The sequence below is a fragment of the Chamaea fasciata genome, unplaced genomic scaffold (genome assembly GCF_029207755.1).
Source record: "Chamaea fasciata isolate MVZ Bird 193981 ecotype frontalis unplaced genomic scaffold, bChaFas1.0.hap1 SCAF_2, whole genome shotgun sequence".
Taxonomy (NCBI): domain Eukaryota; kingdom Metazoa; phylum Chordata; class Aves; order Passeriformes; family Sylviidae; genus Chamaea; species Chamaea fasciata.
In genome coordinates, this window is record NW_027094087.1 from 75,746,597 (window position 1) to 75,763,687 (window position 17,091).

Genomic DNA, 17,091 nt, shown 5'->3' on the forward strand with positions numbered 1-17,091 from the left:
GAAAAACTTTGTTCAGAAACCACAAGATAGTATCAGGGCTGTTTGGGAAAGTACTGCTGTGATGCATGTAACCACTACAGACAAAACCATATAGAAAATTCATTGGAGTGTGTTTTTTGTAATGTTCAGAAACGATAAAACCCAAAATCATTGGAAAAGTGAACTGAGTCACTTAGAGAATTGCACAGAAGTGAGAAGGGTGAACCAGCTTAAACAGAAGGTTTAAAGTCTCTAATGACAGCCTAATTTAATGACAGTAGTGATAAAATAAACAAATATGTTTTAAGTGGGTTTTTTTAAATCTTATTTTGCATTTGTTTCCAGAAGAAGCAAAGAACAGGAAAACTCACTAATATATAGTTTTTTTCTAATTGAAACAATCTTCACATTCGTTTTTGAGACCTCGCTTTGCAAACCCAGCATACTGTTTATGCAGAACATTAATTCAAGTGATATAATCGTTGACGAGCTCCAATCAAATTATTCTCTTTAGTTTTTATTACACAGATAATGTTGATATATTTCATGTTTGCTTATTATTTCTCTCATAATTTGTGCCCTTCCTGTTTGAAAGGAAATATGTGCTTTAAAAGAAAAGCTTGAATTTTACATCATATTTATAGTGATTGCATTTATTATGTCCTTATTACCATAGTTCTGTCAATGTCAGGTTTCCAGTTCGAAGCAACAGATTTACTAAATTTCATTATTGTTTCTAGTCACTGTTGGACTGGATTTTCTTGGTGTCTAGTCAGCTATCAGTGCAAAAACTTCACCAGTGTGTCCTAGAAGATATTATGTTTGCAGCAGTCCTGCAGTGGAGACAATGTTCTGTCAAAAAGGTCTCTGCTGCCTACCTGTACTGTTGGGTAGCCGTGAATGTCTCTGCACGTCCTGCAGATTTTCAATTTACCAGGTCCCCCTCCTTACCGTGTAATTTATATTCATGTGTTGGAAGAGGAAAATGAGCTTTTCAGGTTTTTCAATTCAGAGTTGGTGTCTTAACTGTAGATGAACTTGTGCAAGCAAAGAAAATATGCTCTTGACACCTGTTAGTTGTGCTGAAACAAAAAGTAATTAAGGGAAAAACTTCAAATTAAAAATAGAAGATTGTAAATAACAGGTTTTCTCCTTTCTAAACACTAAGATAATTTAGTATGCTAAAGGATTAGAAGATACAGTAATATCTTTGAAACTGTATTGAACACAGATTCTGGATTTCTCGTAATCATTTATGGTTTTTAACCAGTGTTACTTGATTTTTTAATTTCTACATGATTCAGCAACTTATTTTAATTTTTAAAACACATTGCTGCTATTTTAATAGAGGGCTAGCAATTTAAACTTGAATAGTTTGTAAAAATTACCCATTTATTTGTCAACAGCTGTATTTTAAAGAGAGAGGATATTTTTCTAAGGTTAGACATTTTTGTCTATTCTGACATGAAGGTGATTTGTGGAGTGACTATTGTGCTTTGGGCACTTTTATACCACTTTTCAGTTTATGGGCTGTGAAATGTTTGTTTTGTGACTTAAAGCAGCATTATGATTTCTGTAAGCATTTCATCTTCATGGATATACTGTAATCAAATTCATATTTTGAACCCTATAAAGTGATTACAAAAAGAAAATACGTGTGACTGCAATGGAAATGTATCTGTTTCTGATGGATGGCTTACTGAAATGTATTTGTTTGAGTTTGGGGATGAGTTAATGACTTCATTGAGCACACCTTTCCATACACATTGAGCATGCAGGTTGTGGGGTTTTTTATATTTACATAAAAGCATCTTTTAGTTGGCTGTGTTACAGTAGATGTTGAAAAGAAATTATTGTCATGTGTTCTGCAGTTGTTTCTTTGAAGAGGTTTTTTTTTTCAATAGCTTTGACTGATGATCTGTGACCTGCTTTTTTAGGTGCTCAGAATTGCTTTGAATGCATACTTAAGTTTAACAGTTGTGATCCTCAAGGTCTTCAAGCATTTGGTCTTGTGTTAATTTACCTGCAGGGGACTATTAACTTGTCTTATTATCTTGAGGTCATTATTTCCTGTCTGAATGAAGTGAAACTCAATTAGCATTTTCAAGTGTTCCAAATGTTAATTTGGAGAAAAGGGAAGGGAAAAGGGTAAGGAAAATAAAGAAGGGAACAAAGGAGTAGAAAGGATTTAGCCTTTAAAATACAAAGCTGCAGATCCATTTCCAGTTACAGCAATGCAAAGCTACCATTAAAAGTTTTATCTTCCAAGGATGATTTAAGAGCACTTTACTCCTGATTTCATCAGGGATGACAGCTTGTCAATATATAGATGCCTGTTTTCCAAGGGGGCATCTCTGCTTCATATAGGAATGGTAGCCAGTGCTGCATTTTTATTTGATTTCAGGAAAGTCCGAAAAAATACTTGGAAATCCTGCACACGCATGGATGATGACGATGATGATGTGCATTTGCATTGTAACTATAAAGCTTTTTTTTCTTGGGGGCACTGTGTTTCCCTAGACGTACACCTGTGATCTTGGTGCCTGACTTCTGTTTAAAGGTGTTGGGAGAGTTACACATGCAGGAGTGCAAAACAATGTCTTAAACTAAGGAAGTCATGTACTGCAGTTCAGGCTATATCTTGAATTCTGACCATTTTCAGGTTTAATTGTTTGCTTTGGACCTTTGAAAGATCCTCCTTCATCTTCGCCAGGGGTCTTATACAAATGTAGCTCTTTGTAAACACATAAATGGTGCAATCTTGATTTTAGTCTAAGGATGTCCAGCCTGATGGAGAATTGACTTGTTTGGGATTAGGGGTTCTTTTTCCACCCTCCTTTTTTTGGTTATGAAATGAAATGTTTCAATAGTGCCTTATTAAAGGTTGATTACAAATGAGTGAACAGTCATAACTCTGAAGGACACTGATCAGGCTACTCACCCCCAAAAAATTCTGGGGTACGATGCCTGGTGTATTTTGTGTTAACAGCATAAAACACAAAGATGTGGGTGTTTTGAAGACCTGACTCAGGCATATGTAGTTGACCTACCCAGAAGTCCCACTACAGATACCTAAACCCCTTGATGAGGAGCACAACCAAGAGCCTGGTGGTAAAGTAGGGGATGGCACTGATGTGTGTTGGGTGACAGGGCAGGGACAGGTGTGTGCCTGGAGGAAGGGTGATCAAACCCTGGCATGCCTCACTCCATGTACATGAATCCTTTCCATGTTTTTCGGCATTAGACTATATTGACAGATATAGGTCAAGTGCTAGTTATCTAGATTTGTAGCACCTAATTAAATTTTACTTTTAGCCTGGGAAACAAAGCTGAGTTGGTGGTACAGTCTGATTTATTGTATCGATGGTTTCATCTTGGTCTATTTTATTAGCTGCTATTTTCCTTGGCCTTGTCATCTTGCTATTTCTGTTGCTATTGCACGTCAGCAGAAGTTAACAAACACAGAAACAGTCTTCCACAACCGGATTCCTTTCTTAGTTATCCTGAGTTTCAGGGTGCCTTTACCAGCAATATTTTAGCTAATTCAAATATCAAACAGAGGACCCTAGATCAAAAGGGAACTTAGTTGATCCAGAGTGAAGGTAGCAGCTGATTTTAGATTACGGTCCTAGTGGATTATCTGCAGAAGGCTGATTCTGTTCCATAGTGCATGTGGAATTTCGTGTGGAATCATGTTCCTTGGAGAAAGAGCTAGCACCTTTGTTTTCCAGGCAGTGTGTTGCAATACAAATTTAGTCAGGTGAGAGTTTTAACAATACTCTTGCTGAACACATATAAATACTTTGTGTGGGGTTTTTTTTAAGGCTTGTTCTTATTCAATTTTGTAAGAAAGTAAAAAAAAATAGCTAAAGTTATTTTCTGTGCAACAGGAGGAGGCTTAAAGGCCTTAGTTTCTATGTAGCTACCTTCAGGAGGTTGGTCTTAAAAAGTTGGATGTGATTTTCATTATTAACTCAACTGTTTTCACCTCTTCAAGCAGTAGAAGGTTTCCCATCAAGTGGCAGTGATTTAAGGCAATATTTGGCATCCTGATGTTTGAGAATCAGTTGATTGTGTGTAATTAGCCAGACTCAGGAATGCATTAGCAACACTTCAGTGAGCACTGCTTCTCAAAGCTGATGCATGAGTTTGAGGCAGAAGCACTTATCTGGAGAACTGAGTAACAAATGGGATATGTAACTTCCCTTCTGAAGGTTACTGATTTGAATCCAGCCTTAATAATGAATAATGTTATAAAGTTATCTAAGTATCAAATGGAAAACTGTAAATGAGATTGAAGTGTGTTAGATCCAGAGTGAATAGGTATATTCCCTACCTACCTAGCAGGCACAGTCATTGCTGGAGGACTTACTTGTACTTTATTTTGTTTAAAACCTCAGTGCCAAGGTTGAAAACTATTCTAATAATAATTTCCTTGGGGTAAGTCTAGTTACTTTATTTTCTTGATTTCTAAACTTATGTGAAGCTACTCAAAAAATGTTTAATTTCTGTATTAGCCTGTGTGTGATGCTGGGCTGAGACCTTGAAAGGAAAAAAAAGGGGTTATGTTGTCTCCAGAGATGTAGAAAAAACTGTGATGTGGAAATAGAACACAATGTTTCTGTGGGCTGAGGGAACAGAGAAGGCTTTGGTGTTTCTTGAAGTAATGCCACAGATATTTTTCTGGATCATCTTGCACCCTCTCTGTATTTACAGCCATGACCACTGAACAATGAAAAAGCTGTGCAAAAGTCTTGCATTCTGGAAACGACTTTTTCACAGAATGCCGTGGTCTCTGTGGATTCCCTGCCAGTTCTACCACATGTACTGGTAGATGAGGAATGCTGAGGAGATGTTAAGAATGAAGATGTTAATGATGAATAAGCAATGAGCATGTTAAGATATACAAAGCAGGGGATTGGGAGCAGTGTAAGTATCTAGTTGCAGAACAAGAGAACTCGTGTCTGGGAATATGAATGCTTCAGACTTGCAGAGAATGATCAGAGGATCTGAGCGAGAGAGGATGAAACAGGAGCAGGTCTTCCCTGGGCAGGGTTGTGTAAAACGGGTAAGGAGAAGAGTGTTGTCCGGGCCAGAAGGTGGGAGCAAACCCCGTCATGCCTTGGAGATACAGAAGGAGCTCACATCTGTCAGTAAAATGCTTGCAAATGGCCAGGGAAGTGGGATATAGTGATTTATGTTTCAGCTTCCTGCACCAGGTCTGTGTGTACAATGAACTTTATAGGACACTACAGATGTTATACTTTCAGTCAAGAGAGACAAAGGTGTTCACATTCAAGAAGGAAAGTGTGTTCGTCAGAATTATTGGGTAGAGGGAAAGGGAGGGCAGAAAAAATCCTGAAAAAAGGGTATGGGTTCATTTTTTGCAAAATAATCATAGGATGGGATCCTGCTCCCAAGACATAAACCGAAGGAGCCAGAGAAAGACCAAGTCGTAGAGCTTATCCAGACCAAGGAAATCTGTTGGACCAATTGGTGCATGTAGCCTTTCAAGGCTGCATATATGACTGTGACATCTGATGACTGTATCTCTCGTGCTGGAAATGACATATCTGTACTTGTTGCCCCTTTGATTGCTCTCTCCAGTTGAGGTTATTTCATGTAGTGAACATTCAGAGTAAAGGGAAGGTAACTCTTGAACCCCTTTCATGGTAGGAGCTGTTTCAAGTAGGTCACAGTAGTGTCATTGAAAAGGGGGGAAAGATGTAGTGCCAAGATAAAAATGGAAGTAAACACCTTAAAAAGATAATTAATGAAGGACTGTACTTAGCATCTGACCATACAGTGCTGTTTCATTTCTTTATTATTTTCAGGTCAGTTCTGTACATGTTCATTTTTATTTTGATCCTTCACTTTGTACTGAGCACGTCACTGAATTCAAATGGATCTGTGAATGGACATTGAATCTTTTAGCTGAGAGGAGGCTAACTGCTGAACCCCTTGTTGATAACATAGTCACGATGCAGTAGCCTGGCTTTAAGATACCATCTAAGATATGAAAGGGATCTGATATAGGTTCCAAAAGTACCTGCTATTTGCATTTTGCCTTACTAATGACTAGTTCTCCCTAAATCAGTTCTCACTGTACATAGTCCCAGTTACAGAGAAGAAGACTGAAGCATTGGTGAAAGGAGAAAAGGGTCTGGGTTGAATACTATTTAACCCATAGAAAATATCCTTCATCTACAACAGAAAGCAAAGATTTAGTCCTAAATACAAGAACTGACCTGTTCTTCAACTGTGCTGTCATCAGCTGTTCAGTGAATACAATTTCATTTAGTCCCTGAATATAGATGGCTAATTCCTTGGGGCAACTGACTCTATTAATACAGAGCATATGCACAACCACCACTAATAGTAGCACTCTGCTCAGTTTCTGGTGGTTTGACTTTATTCACTGGGGGGAAATGGCAATATCAAAAGGGAAGGATGCTGACAATAGGGTTCCTAAGATTTCAGTAGTTTTACAGACTTCAGTAAATACAGGCTTTTAAAGAGTGTGGTAATCGATTTATGAACTTAGGCAGTTGATTTGAGACCTTCCACGTCTCTTAATTTTGAGGCAGCTGGTGAGAGAGTTTTTACTCTGACTTCATTATGGAAATTACGATACAGTGGGATGATTATCATGCTCAAAGTTAGACATTGTGCATAAGTGCATTCTGGGCTGGCTGGCAACAGGAGCAGTTGGGAAACTGACCTTGAGAAGATAATCTCAAAGTAGACAGAAATGTATTTCTTTTGTCTGCATGATAAAGTGTGGAACAGGAAAAACAGATATGTAATTCACACTATATAGAAAGTAGGACTTCAGCTATAGCAACAAAATGCAGCAATATAAAATGTGAAAACAGTGAATCGTAAAAGAACGAGGGTCATTAGAACATAAGGATGTGACCGCTGCAAGACTGTCTTGTGTGGCCACGATCTTCTAAGTCTTTTGGCTCCCCAAAATACTACACTTCTAGCAAATATAGACAAAGCTTCTTCATGTATTTAAAAAAGTTAAAAGTTTGGGAAACCAACCAGTGGGAAAGTTGAGGGTAGAACTTACTCAGTTTCAGTAGGAGTAGGAGAAATTTCCCTTGTGTGGCTCTTGAAAACCTTTTGTGGTTTTTCTCTCAAATGACAAGATGTTCAGCTTCCCAAAGTGTTGATGAATAGACTCCATTTTAAGTCTCAGCTTGCGCAGAGAAAGTATAGCTAGAAACTCTTCTATTTGATAAAAACACACTCTAGATTTTAGCTGCCTAAGTATTTTATCATTCGCAATTATTGGGATCTTCTAGTTTAATTTTCTACAGCATAGTTACAGGGGATTTACGTAATTCCTCCAGATGTTCTTGGCTGCAGCAGAGGTCCCAGTCAGCTTGAGAAATGTTTCGCCTATTGACTGATGAAAATTGAAAAAGAAACTTTTCAAGTCATCTCTTCAAATTCCTTTCTTTATGCAACATTACTTCCCAGCAGATATTCCTAAGTAATTTAAATTACATAATTGGAGGTGTTTTCATCAGCTCTGATTGCATTCCATATTGCTCATCCTTTTTTCAATATGTATCTTTTGGGAGTATTGCTTTAGGTTAGGTATAGCTTCATCTCCTTGGCTGGACACCTCTACTAGTAATGTGGTAAAAGCCTCCTAAGGGGAAACTGTCCTGTAAGTCCCCCTGGGAACAGCCACCAGACCTAATGTGGACACCAGGAATGTGATGTACAGCTTGTGTCAATGCATGCACCTCAAGCTTAACGTGTGTGTGATGAAGACTGTAAAATGTTTGTTTTGGTGGTGCTCACAGAAGGCAAGCAGACGTGGGGAAGGTGCAGCCATTTGTGCTGGTGGTCTACCAGACATGGGCTTGGCTGCAGACTTCACGGTGTTTGCTCAGTCTGTGCAAACTGGCAGCCTTGTTGTGCCTTTGCTACAGCTGTGTTGCATAGCAGATTAATCTTAGTTTGCTGTTCTCTGCCTGTCTCTACTTTCATTCCCAGTTTTGTGGTCTGTCTCTTGGTATGCCAGTGTCCCCGCCGGTAGGGACACGAAAGAATGAGGCAGGCAGCAAGAAGGTCAGCAGGAAAGTTCTATATTTAATTTTCTGACTCCGTCTTATATACAATTCTTTCAGAAGGCACAGGATTGGCTACATAGGTTGCCACCTCTTTGACTTCGTTGGTTAAGACCACCATCAGTCACCTTTCTCCTCCCAGAGGAGAAATATGTAAACAAAAAGATAAATTCTAAAAATATACATTGTTTTCTTGAAGCTGCCTGAGAACAAAATGCAAACTCTGAAAAGCAAGCAAAGTTAAAACAACATGCCAGTCATGCATTTTTGTCACAGATCTCTTGTGCTTTGCCTAGGTAGTGTTTTCTGCCCATTCTTTTCAGTCTTCTCGATGCAGCTGCTTCCTACTCCCCATTTAATACATCAATTTAAAGCTTAGGGTATTTACTGTTTATTGGTTTTTAAATTGTTAATGAGGATGTTACATAAATCCAAGACATCAGTACCATTCTGGACTTTTCTTTATTTATCCTTGTTTCATACTGGTTTCACTTATTATCTGTCAGAGGTCTTAATTTATATTCTCTTAAGAGAGTTTTTGCTCTGTGTGCATTTTTTTTCAGGTGGAATATTGTGTGGTATGATGTTACATTCTGTATTCTGAAAATACTGCTTCTGTTTCATTCCCTTACTGATTCTTCAACTAAAATATAAAATCAAAATCAAGGTGATTCCTTTTCAGCCAATTTTTAATATTTTTTATAATAACTAGTATTTTTTTCTAATTTTTACATAAATAAATTTTTAGTGTTGTGGCCAGGGAAGGCAGGTAGATTCTTTAAATACAAAATCTGTATATTTTTTCTCATAAATAAAAATAGGCTGAAGTCAGCCTATCAAAATCTGAATGAAGTGTATTATAATCTGAGGTAAATGCTGACATCTTGAAAATTACTTGCATCTCTTATGGCATGTATTTATTCAGGTTTGTAGTTTTATTCATATTTATTTCTCCAAGTTTGGAAAACCCAAAATACTGTTTGACCTCTGAGGACAGGCTGTTTGGCAGTGCTAGGTACTTGCTCACTATTTTAATGTTTAATTGGGAAAAGAGTCTATTTTTTTATTTGTGTGTGATCATTATGGGTTTAAAAATATAAAGAGATGGTCATGGCAAATGCAGCCTGTCTTCTTCTCACTCTGAAGGTAGGCCAAAGGAGCAGGGTGTCGGTGGCAGCCGGGAGAGGTAGTATTTCTATCCTCTTTGGAGGACAGAAATTGAGTTCAGTAGAAATTGAAAAAAATTGTTGTGTTCACTAGTAAAATTTGTAGCGAATTTAGTTCTGTAGGTGTGAAACCTAATAGAGGAAATCACTGAAGAAGATGCCTTAGTGGAAGAGTCTATGTGTTGCTCTTTCTCTGCCAGAAAAGTCTTTTAATGAAGTAGGGATACCTGTGCAGGATATTTTTCTTAAATGCTTAAGTTTTAAAAGCTGTTTGTTGCACAGATCTATCTGTGTTTTTGACACAGTAGATTTGGACTGCTTGAGGTGAGAGGGCATGTCAGCTGTCATTGTCTGTAACTGGGAAGGTGTTTTCCAGTAAAGGAGGGATTCATGCTGCAGGCAAGAGTCTAAGAGCTTTGTTGCTTGGGAGCAGAGTTTTATGTGGCAGGAAAGTTTGTGCCCTGTGGAAATCTTACGGGATTCAAGACACTCTGGGAGTAAACAATCCAGACCCACATTTGTGTAACGTTCCCCATGTGGGAAAGGGAATGGCAGCTGTAGTTGCATTACACTCTTCCCAATATAATCACTATCTCATCAGGGCATTGAGCATTCAAGTGCCTTAGCAATGTCTTCCTCTACTAACACATATTAGACCAGGAGACAGATGTTTATGTCATGTTATTTTATTCCTCATCAATCAGCAGTTTCCCAACCATCTTATTTTTAACTTGATTATTTACTAATGAACAATAAAACCCACTGTGCCCACAGCAATGTTTGCACAGTGGGTCGTGAAATAGCAACACACACTTAGTTTTATTTCTTTTCATGTTTACCACAAATCAAATCCTTTCCTAATGTCTATGTCCTTGGTTAAACCTAAATCACATCAGGGTATTTGAGTTCTTTCAGTTGTTTCCTTTTAGTTACGGTCACAGCATTTTGTCCACTGAAGTCTTAGCAGCTTGTAGCAGACTTGGAGACCAAGCCAAATAATTTCCCTAAAGGCTATATGTTGGGATGCTGGAAATTCGTTTCTGATTTTTTTCTGGCTTCCTTAGCCTGCATTAATTCTGATTTGTTATGAAGTGGATCAAAGCTAATAGGAAGTGAAGCTTCTTTCAGCTAAAGTAAGTAAAGGGGTTGAGGTGCAGGGGTCCAAAGATGCCATGAGGCAAGATGGCTCTTAAATTTTTGAGTGACATATTCAAAGCTCTGTAGTCTTGGAACACACTGCCTCATATTATCTGTTTGTATGGACCTATCCCTACAGAAAGCCAAAAAAGGCTTTGGTCTTGTACCCAAGAAGCAAGTTTACAACAATGACAAAGCCCGAGTTGAAAAAATGACATGACCAGAGTGTACCAATGACCTTAGGAGGAGTGGGGAGTTCCATTAATGTGAGCGATTATTGAGAGAGGGATTTTAAAGCCACCATTCATCAAATCTATTGAAGAAGAAACAAAAAAACCTGTCCTGTTAGAAAGGAACTGAAGCATATGGAATAATGGTGTCATTTTCTTGAAAACTGATGTAGCTAACCAGAAAACAGAAAACATATATGTATTGAAAGGGAGTGAAGACTGAGAAGCCAGAAACTATAATCATAAAAGTTTTACTCTAGAATAAACTAATCATTGCATGACAGCAAATTAAAAATAAAGCACTGTACAAACTGAATTGTCTTTTCCTCTGTTGAAATTCCTGTGTTTCAAAGTTATGGCAGCTGAATTACGGCACCCTAGAGTATGCTGACTTAATTACCCAGAGTGTGCTAAGCTGCTTGTGTCAATCCCACTCTCCCATGTTCCTTTTCTTGGAGGGAAATTAAGGCTCACAGTGCCTTGGTTTTCTTTAATAATGAAGTGTGCTGCAGTTGAGAGCAGTGTCAGCAATGCAGGCTTTGCTCCTTGTGCTGGAGGTTTTATTCAGTTTTGGATCTTCCTGAAGTTTATTTCACGGCCTTTGCCTTTCTTCTGAAGGAAATCCAGTGGCTTGCATCAGTCGGCTTTGCCTTGGCTGCATTGCTTGTCAAAACTGAGATACTTGACTGACTGCTGTAGTTCCGTAAATGTTGTAGTTAATTAATGTCTGCCATGACAAGATGGGTGACTATGGTTTCTAAGTAAATTAGTTGAAAGTAACTGTAGAAAACTGTAGAGAGAGAGAGTACTAGCTGATGGTTATTTTCAGTGCAAGTGAGTGCTCCTCTCCTCCTTTGTTGACTTTATCAAGGTTAGGGATTGTCTGCACAGAATCTTACACCATTGCAGGTAAATGTTTTTGGTTTGCTGGGGCTTTTCTCCCCCCGGTGTTATTTAAATGGATGAATATCTGGCACATAGACTGGCCTTTATTTTGTGTCTGACATATTCTTTTCCTTCAGCCAGGGAGCAAACTGCCTCTGCAGGAGATGTTCTGCCCAAGGTGTGGTCCCCACTTGGAAGCCACAAGAGCTGGTTATCAGAGAAGAGTTGCACCTGCCATCCCTCAAGGACTCATTAATTCTAATCTATATCATTCCACATTTTGAAGATGGGAGGAGGGAAAAAACACCCCACCTACTAGAGCTCCCATGATTAATGTGGGATTAGCCTGAGTTTACATAGAGAGGTTCCATCTCCTGTTTTGAGAAGGGGCTGATGGGGCAGATTGAGGCCAGCAGATAGATAGCTGGGACCTAAGTGGATTAGCTCAGAGTAATGCACAGCAAGGTCAGGTTGTAAACAATACTTATCAACCTGATGCTGAGTACCGGGAAGGAGTCCGTTGTAGGAGGATGAATCTGAACCATAAGGATGTACCTGAACAAGGAGACTATGAAAATTGAGAGGGCTTCTTTTGTTTAAAAAGATATATAAATCTCCAAGAAGAAAATAGACATTTTTTCATTTTGTTTTAAAAAGTTTTGATTCCTCCCCCCCCCCAGCTTCAGATATATTTTTCAGCTACAGTGGAAGATTTTCTCACATAGTTCTAGTATTTTATTGCCTGACTATAAAAGACCTTGATACCCACTCTCAACCGTTCCTATAAAAGTTATTGGTATAGCAAAATCCCAGTATCTTCCTTGTAAAGCGCCAGTCTCTCCTTGAAATCTGTCTTGTCCTCTAGCAGGTGGTAGTTTTTTCAGCCCGAGTGCACTGCAGAGAGTTCATTACTCTCTTTGCCTAATCTGCAGTAAGCAGGCTGGAAAGATCCACCAATTCCAGCACGTCTCAGTGCAATGAGTCTGCTGCTGGCACCTTGGTCCTCATTACCAAGCTCTGTTCTAGACTGGGAAGAAAAATGCTTGCACTTCAAAATGCTCCCCAGCCCATTTGCAAACGCTACAACATTTATTATTTTCATCATGTTTAATAGCACAGCTCCTCATTTTCTTGCCCTTTTATTACTGTTATAGTAATGTGGGCTATGACTTCATATGACTTTTCTAAGTAGGCAGTATCACCTCTAGTTAGCATTTAGATGGGAAAATGTCTGAGGGTGTAAAGGCTGTTCAGAATGTGACAGGTATCCATCTAAAATGGGACTGGGAATATGCTGGAAAGTGATTTACAAGAAAGTATTTGCTCATCAAAAATGACTGTTTTCAAGAGAAAATAGCGGTCCAAATAATACCTTAACAAAACAAACTGTTTAGGCCAAAACAAGAGAAGCAATCCAAGGTATGTGTTATAAAATGGTACCTAATGTCCTCACCATGTAAGTGCATGAATTCATTCGTCAGGTCTTCCTACCTCTGGTCTTCCACACAGTGGGAGACTAGCCAGACTCTTTCACTGCATATTAAATTCTTTGGTGTAGCAATTTGACCCTTGCAAACTCTAAATGAATACTCCACTTGCCTAAAGGTCAATTTCCTTTCTGCATATACAAGCTCTCAACTGGTCTTATAAAATAAGGCAAATTCAGCAGGAAGGATGTGGTGAGCTGCCCTAGAATGACAGCTATGAACAGGAAGAGGATGGAGAAGGTTTAGGTTATGTCTTTACACTGAATTAGACAGGGAAAGGATTTGACTTTGCAACAGTGGCCTTAACCACTGTGGTGTAAAAATGCTGCATGACTTTTTCTCAATCTTTCCTGCTAAAACTGTGCTTTGTTGTAAGAACTATGAAGCATCATTTGTGTGGAGGAAAAAAATTATTCTTTCATACTGCAATCTAAGGACAGGTTTCTGTACTGATATAGCTTTTTCAGTTATGGGTATGTGTGAACCAGTATGTCTTTCCAATATGACTGCTAATTTCTATCAAAGTGTCTTACACAATTTTGTTTTCGTCCTTCTAACAGAAATTGCCAGCTGTATATAGAATGACATATGTACAAGCTGAATTAATTATCCTAATTTTATTGCTACAACTTTATGTTTGGTCAAACCAAAGCTAGTTCAGTTCAGCTTTCTGAAGCTCTAAACTGAAGCCCCGATACAAATTTTGTTTTAGTTTGCATGCTTTTGCCAGGTTGTGCTGAAGATTGCAGCTTTCTTGACCCAAGCCATCAATTCTTCTGAAACTGATACTAAAACTCACTCAGATTTCACAAAATATGCTCCCTCCCTCCCTCCCTCCCTCCCTCCCTCCCTCCCTCCCTCCCTCCCTCCCTCCCTCCCTCCCTTCCTTTCTTCTCTCATTTTTTTTCTTTCTTCCCTTTCTCTCATTTTGTGTCTTTCTTCTCTTTCTACCTTTTTTGTTCTACCCCATATTCGAAATCCACATGTGTGTGTTTATACTAGAGGATAAGGGACCAACTTATACCAATCTCCATGCCAAGTGTATAATTTACTAATAAAACTTTTTAAGTTTTCGTAGACTTTCTGACTTTTGTCACTTCTTCCACCACGAGCATCTATGAATCTTGGGTACTCCCTTTTTGCTTTGAGGTGGGACACAACACACTGCCATAAATCTCTTGGCTAGGCAGAACTAAAAGGAGTAAAAGGATAAAAGGAGATGTTAGACACTGAGGAGAGCAGTTGTTACTAGAATTACGTACTGGGAGAAGAGCTATCGAGTAATAGACACAGAACTTTTAAAAATCAGTTTGCTTTCCTCCTGGCATTTCACTTTTTGTCATAAACTCTTGTGTAGTGTCATGGAGTTCTGCTAAGCAGATGGTGCTTTTTCTCTCAGTGGTGTCTGCTTATTGCTTGTGGATGAAGTGATTTTTCTATACAGTTAGTTAAAGTGTGACTTGAGGTTCTTTGGCAGTCCGCGTTGTTATTTAGAGAGTCTCAAAATATGTGTCATGGTTACTTATTGCTCATTTTAGTTTACACAAGCTTAGCAGTAGGTGTGTTTCTAAAAATACAAGAAAACACAGGTATCTAAGTGCACCTGTGGAGGTTTTGAACAAGCTTTGTCTCTGTTCAGGGGAAAAAATTGGCATTTTGTGCCAGCTGCAGGTTATACTAGGAAAACTTTTCAACAGTAGGAGTAATGAAGAAAGAGATGGAGCTTGTAGAGCTCTTTAGGAATTGATTGGACAAACATCTGTCAGGAATAGTTTAAGTATGGGGGGTGCAATGAATGACTGCCTGGGGTACCTCCACCAGAACTCGCATCCAATTCCTAACCTAACAGGTTTTCTAATCAGCCCCTCAGGACGGCACACAAATGGATGGTGATGGCCTGATTCTTACAGTTGGGGAATTTGCCCCTCTGGGCAGGTAGTGGAAATACGTGTGTGGTTTTGCTCCGGTGTTTTGGCTTCCCAGGCAGTTCCTGGGGTATGTATTTTACAGAGATACCTTACATACCTTTGCTTTAGTTTTGAGGTGTTTTTGGGGTTTGATTGGTTTTGCTTGGTCTCTATTTCCCAGTTGGCTCCTTCCTTCTGCCAGCCTCAGATCTTTAGTAGTTTTTCAGGCTACTTGAAGATTCCAGCTGTGGTTCAGCAAGAGCAGATTGATCTTTCTTCTGGGTGGTTTGTCTTGGGAATCAAGTTTGAGAACTCATATGTGTTGGGCTGGAAATCTGGTATGCTACTGACAGCCACTGAAATGGAAGAGCACTGGCTGGGATGCTGCCTTAGTTCCTTTTGCATCACTGGACAGGTTCTGAGAGATTGCCCTAAAGTGGTGCCACTAAGCTGTATTATCTTTCAAAGATATTTTATTAGCTTGGGTTGTATGTGGAACTTCCTTTGAAACTTCCTAAACAAGAGCTTTTGAAGCAGCCATTGCACTCCTCCTGCTACTTTTTAACACTTAGTGAATGAGATGAGCTATTAATAATTTGTACTCTACTTTTCTTACCATAAATAAGTGAAAGCTTTCCATCACATGCTAAATACTGTGAAACACTGCAATCAAAGGAATAATGAGCATGTTAGCCTGAAACTTGGCTGACATTTATTTCAATTCTGCTACTCTAATAGCACACTTTAAATTATCCCTCCATCTTTCAAGCCTACAGGTAGTTTATTTGACATACACACTCCCCTTTCTTTTTAATGTGCTTTTTTATTTTTATTACTGTTGTCTAAACTGTTTGAATAGAATGTCATTCATTTGTATCATTACTGGGAATACTGTGTATCTGTCACACACTTCCCACACTAGCAGCGAAGTTTAAACACTTTAAGATGGCTAAAGGAATAGTAACAACATATGGGTCTGCTGAAGCTCCTCATACAGAACACAAATATAGTGCCCCTACATAAGAGCACTGCAGGGAGGAGTTTTCAGCCTGCTTCTTTCCTTTGATTTCCCTCTGCCCAGTTCTCCAAAGGAGAAGGTCCTGGAGGTGTCCCAGTGTGATTAGTGAATATGACTATATTGTGAGTGTGAGCAATACTTCATCTTACTCTCTATATAAATAGATCATCTTGATACCTTTTCAAGACAGGCAGTGTTGTGGTGATTTTATTTCTTCAGAAAGGATAATTATGACAAATGTTTCCATCGCCTATTGCTGGTACTTTGGGAAAGGAAGAAGTGATTGCAATTAGCTCCTGTAGACAGCAGGAGAACTTAAACTAGAACTACGTGTGCTTTGGTGTTAACTGTTTCTTCGGCAGAAATCAGTACCTGCTGTAGTCCGACTTTTCTGAGAGCACAGCATTTGGGCCAAGTGAGCACAGTATCTCAACACTGAGTGATGGCACAAGAGAAGTCACAGAAGTTTGAACCATGAAGCTTGCCTGCTCCATTAGTCTCTAGGCTCCACTTTGTCTGAATGCAATTCTGACTTTCCAGTTTCTATCAATTCTGTCTTTGATGTATCTGACGTGATCCCTCTCAGACAAAATCACTGACTAACTTCTTCTAATCCTGTTGACTCACTCACTTATGAGGCATCTTCTTCCTTTTTCAACAGAAATACTTCCAGCAGCAGAACACAACAATGTAGATCCCAAATCCTTTTGGAGGAGCTGTAGCAACAAGCTTGTCAACGAGCTCTTCCAGTCATGAGACTTTTACTGGCTATAGAGGCTGGAGCAGGTCCCTCATAACTATTTCAAGCGTTTGAGTCAGGAAACCCTATTGATTCACTTGAATTAAGCTTGACTATGTAGTTGGTTGAATTTTTAGGTCCTCTTAGTTATATGCAACAATAGCAGCACCTCTCTAAATATTTCCAGTAGCCTCAGCTAGTCTGTTTGTATGGTGCAGTCTGATTGTTCCTCACAGGATGTGGTGTTAAGGCACATGGCTGGTGGACACCATCATTACTCTTGGGTAGTAATCTAAAGTACTCTAGTACACCGCACTTGCAGCTGTTGTGGAAGAAAGGACTTTGAATAGACTTTCGCTGGTCTCTTGAAAACACTGTGACTTCTGTCTCAGCAGTGATTTGCTGTTACCTTCTTCCTTAAGAATACGGACCACAATACAGCAACCTACAGCAGAA

General features: G+C 39.0%; 1 protein-coding gene across 2 annotated transcripts in view; it reads left to right on the top strand.

Moving 5' to 3' along the window:
• The window catches only part of HS6ST3 (heparan sulfate 6-O-sulfotransferase 3), a 272,840-nt gene that overhangs the window by 196,015 nt on the left and 59,734 nt on the right, over positions 1-17,091 (top strand). Inside the window, exon 3 of one of the 2 annotated variants that reach the window (XM_066176366.1) lies at positions 6,528-6,546. The exons of the other annotated variant lie outside the window; for it this stretch is intronic. Coding sequence (XP_066032463.1) covers positions 6,528-6,546 — 19 coding nt within the window. The remainder of the gene's footprint in view (positions 1-6,527; positions 6,547-17,091) is intronic. 2 annotated transcript variants of the gene reach the window in all.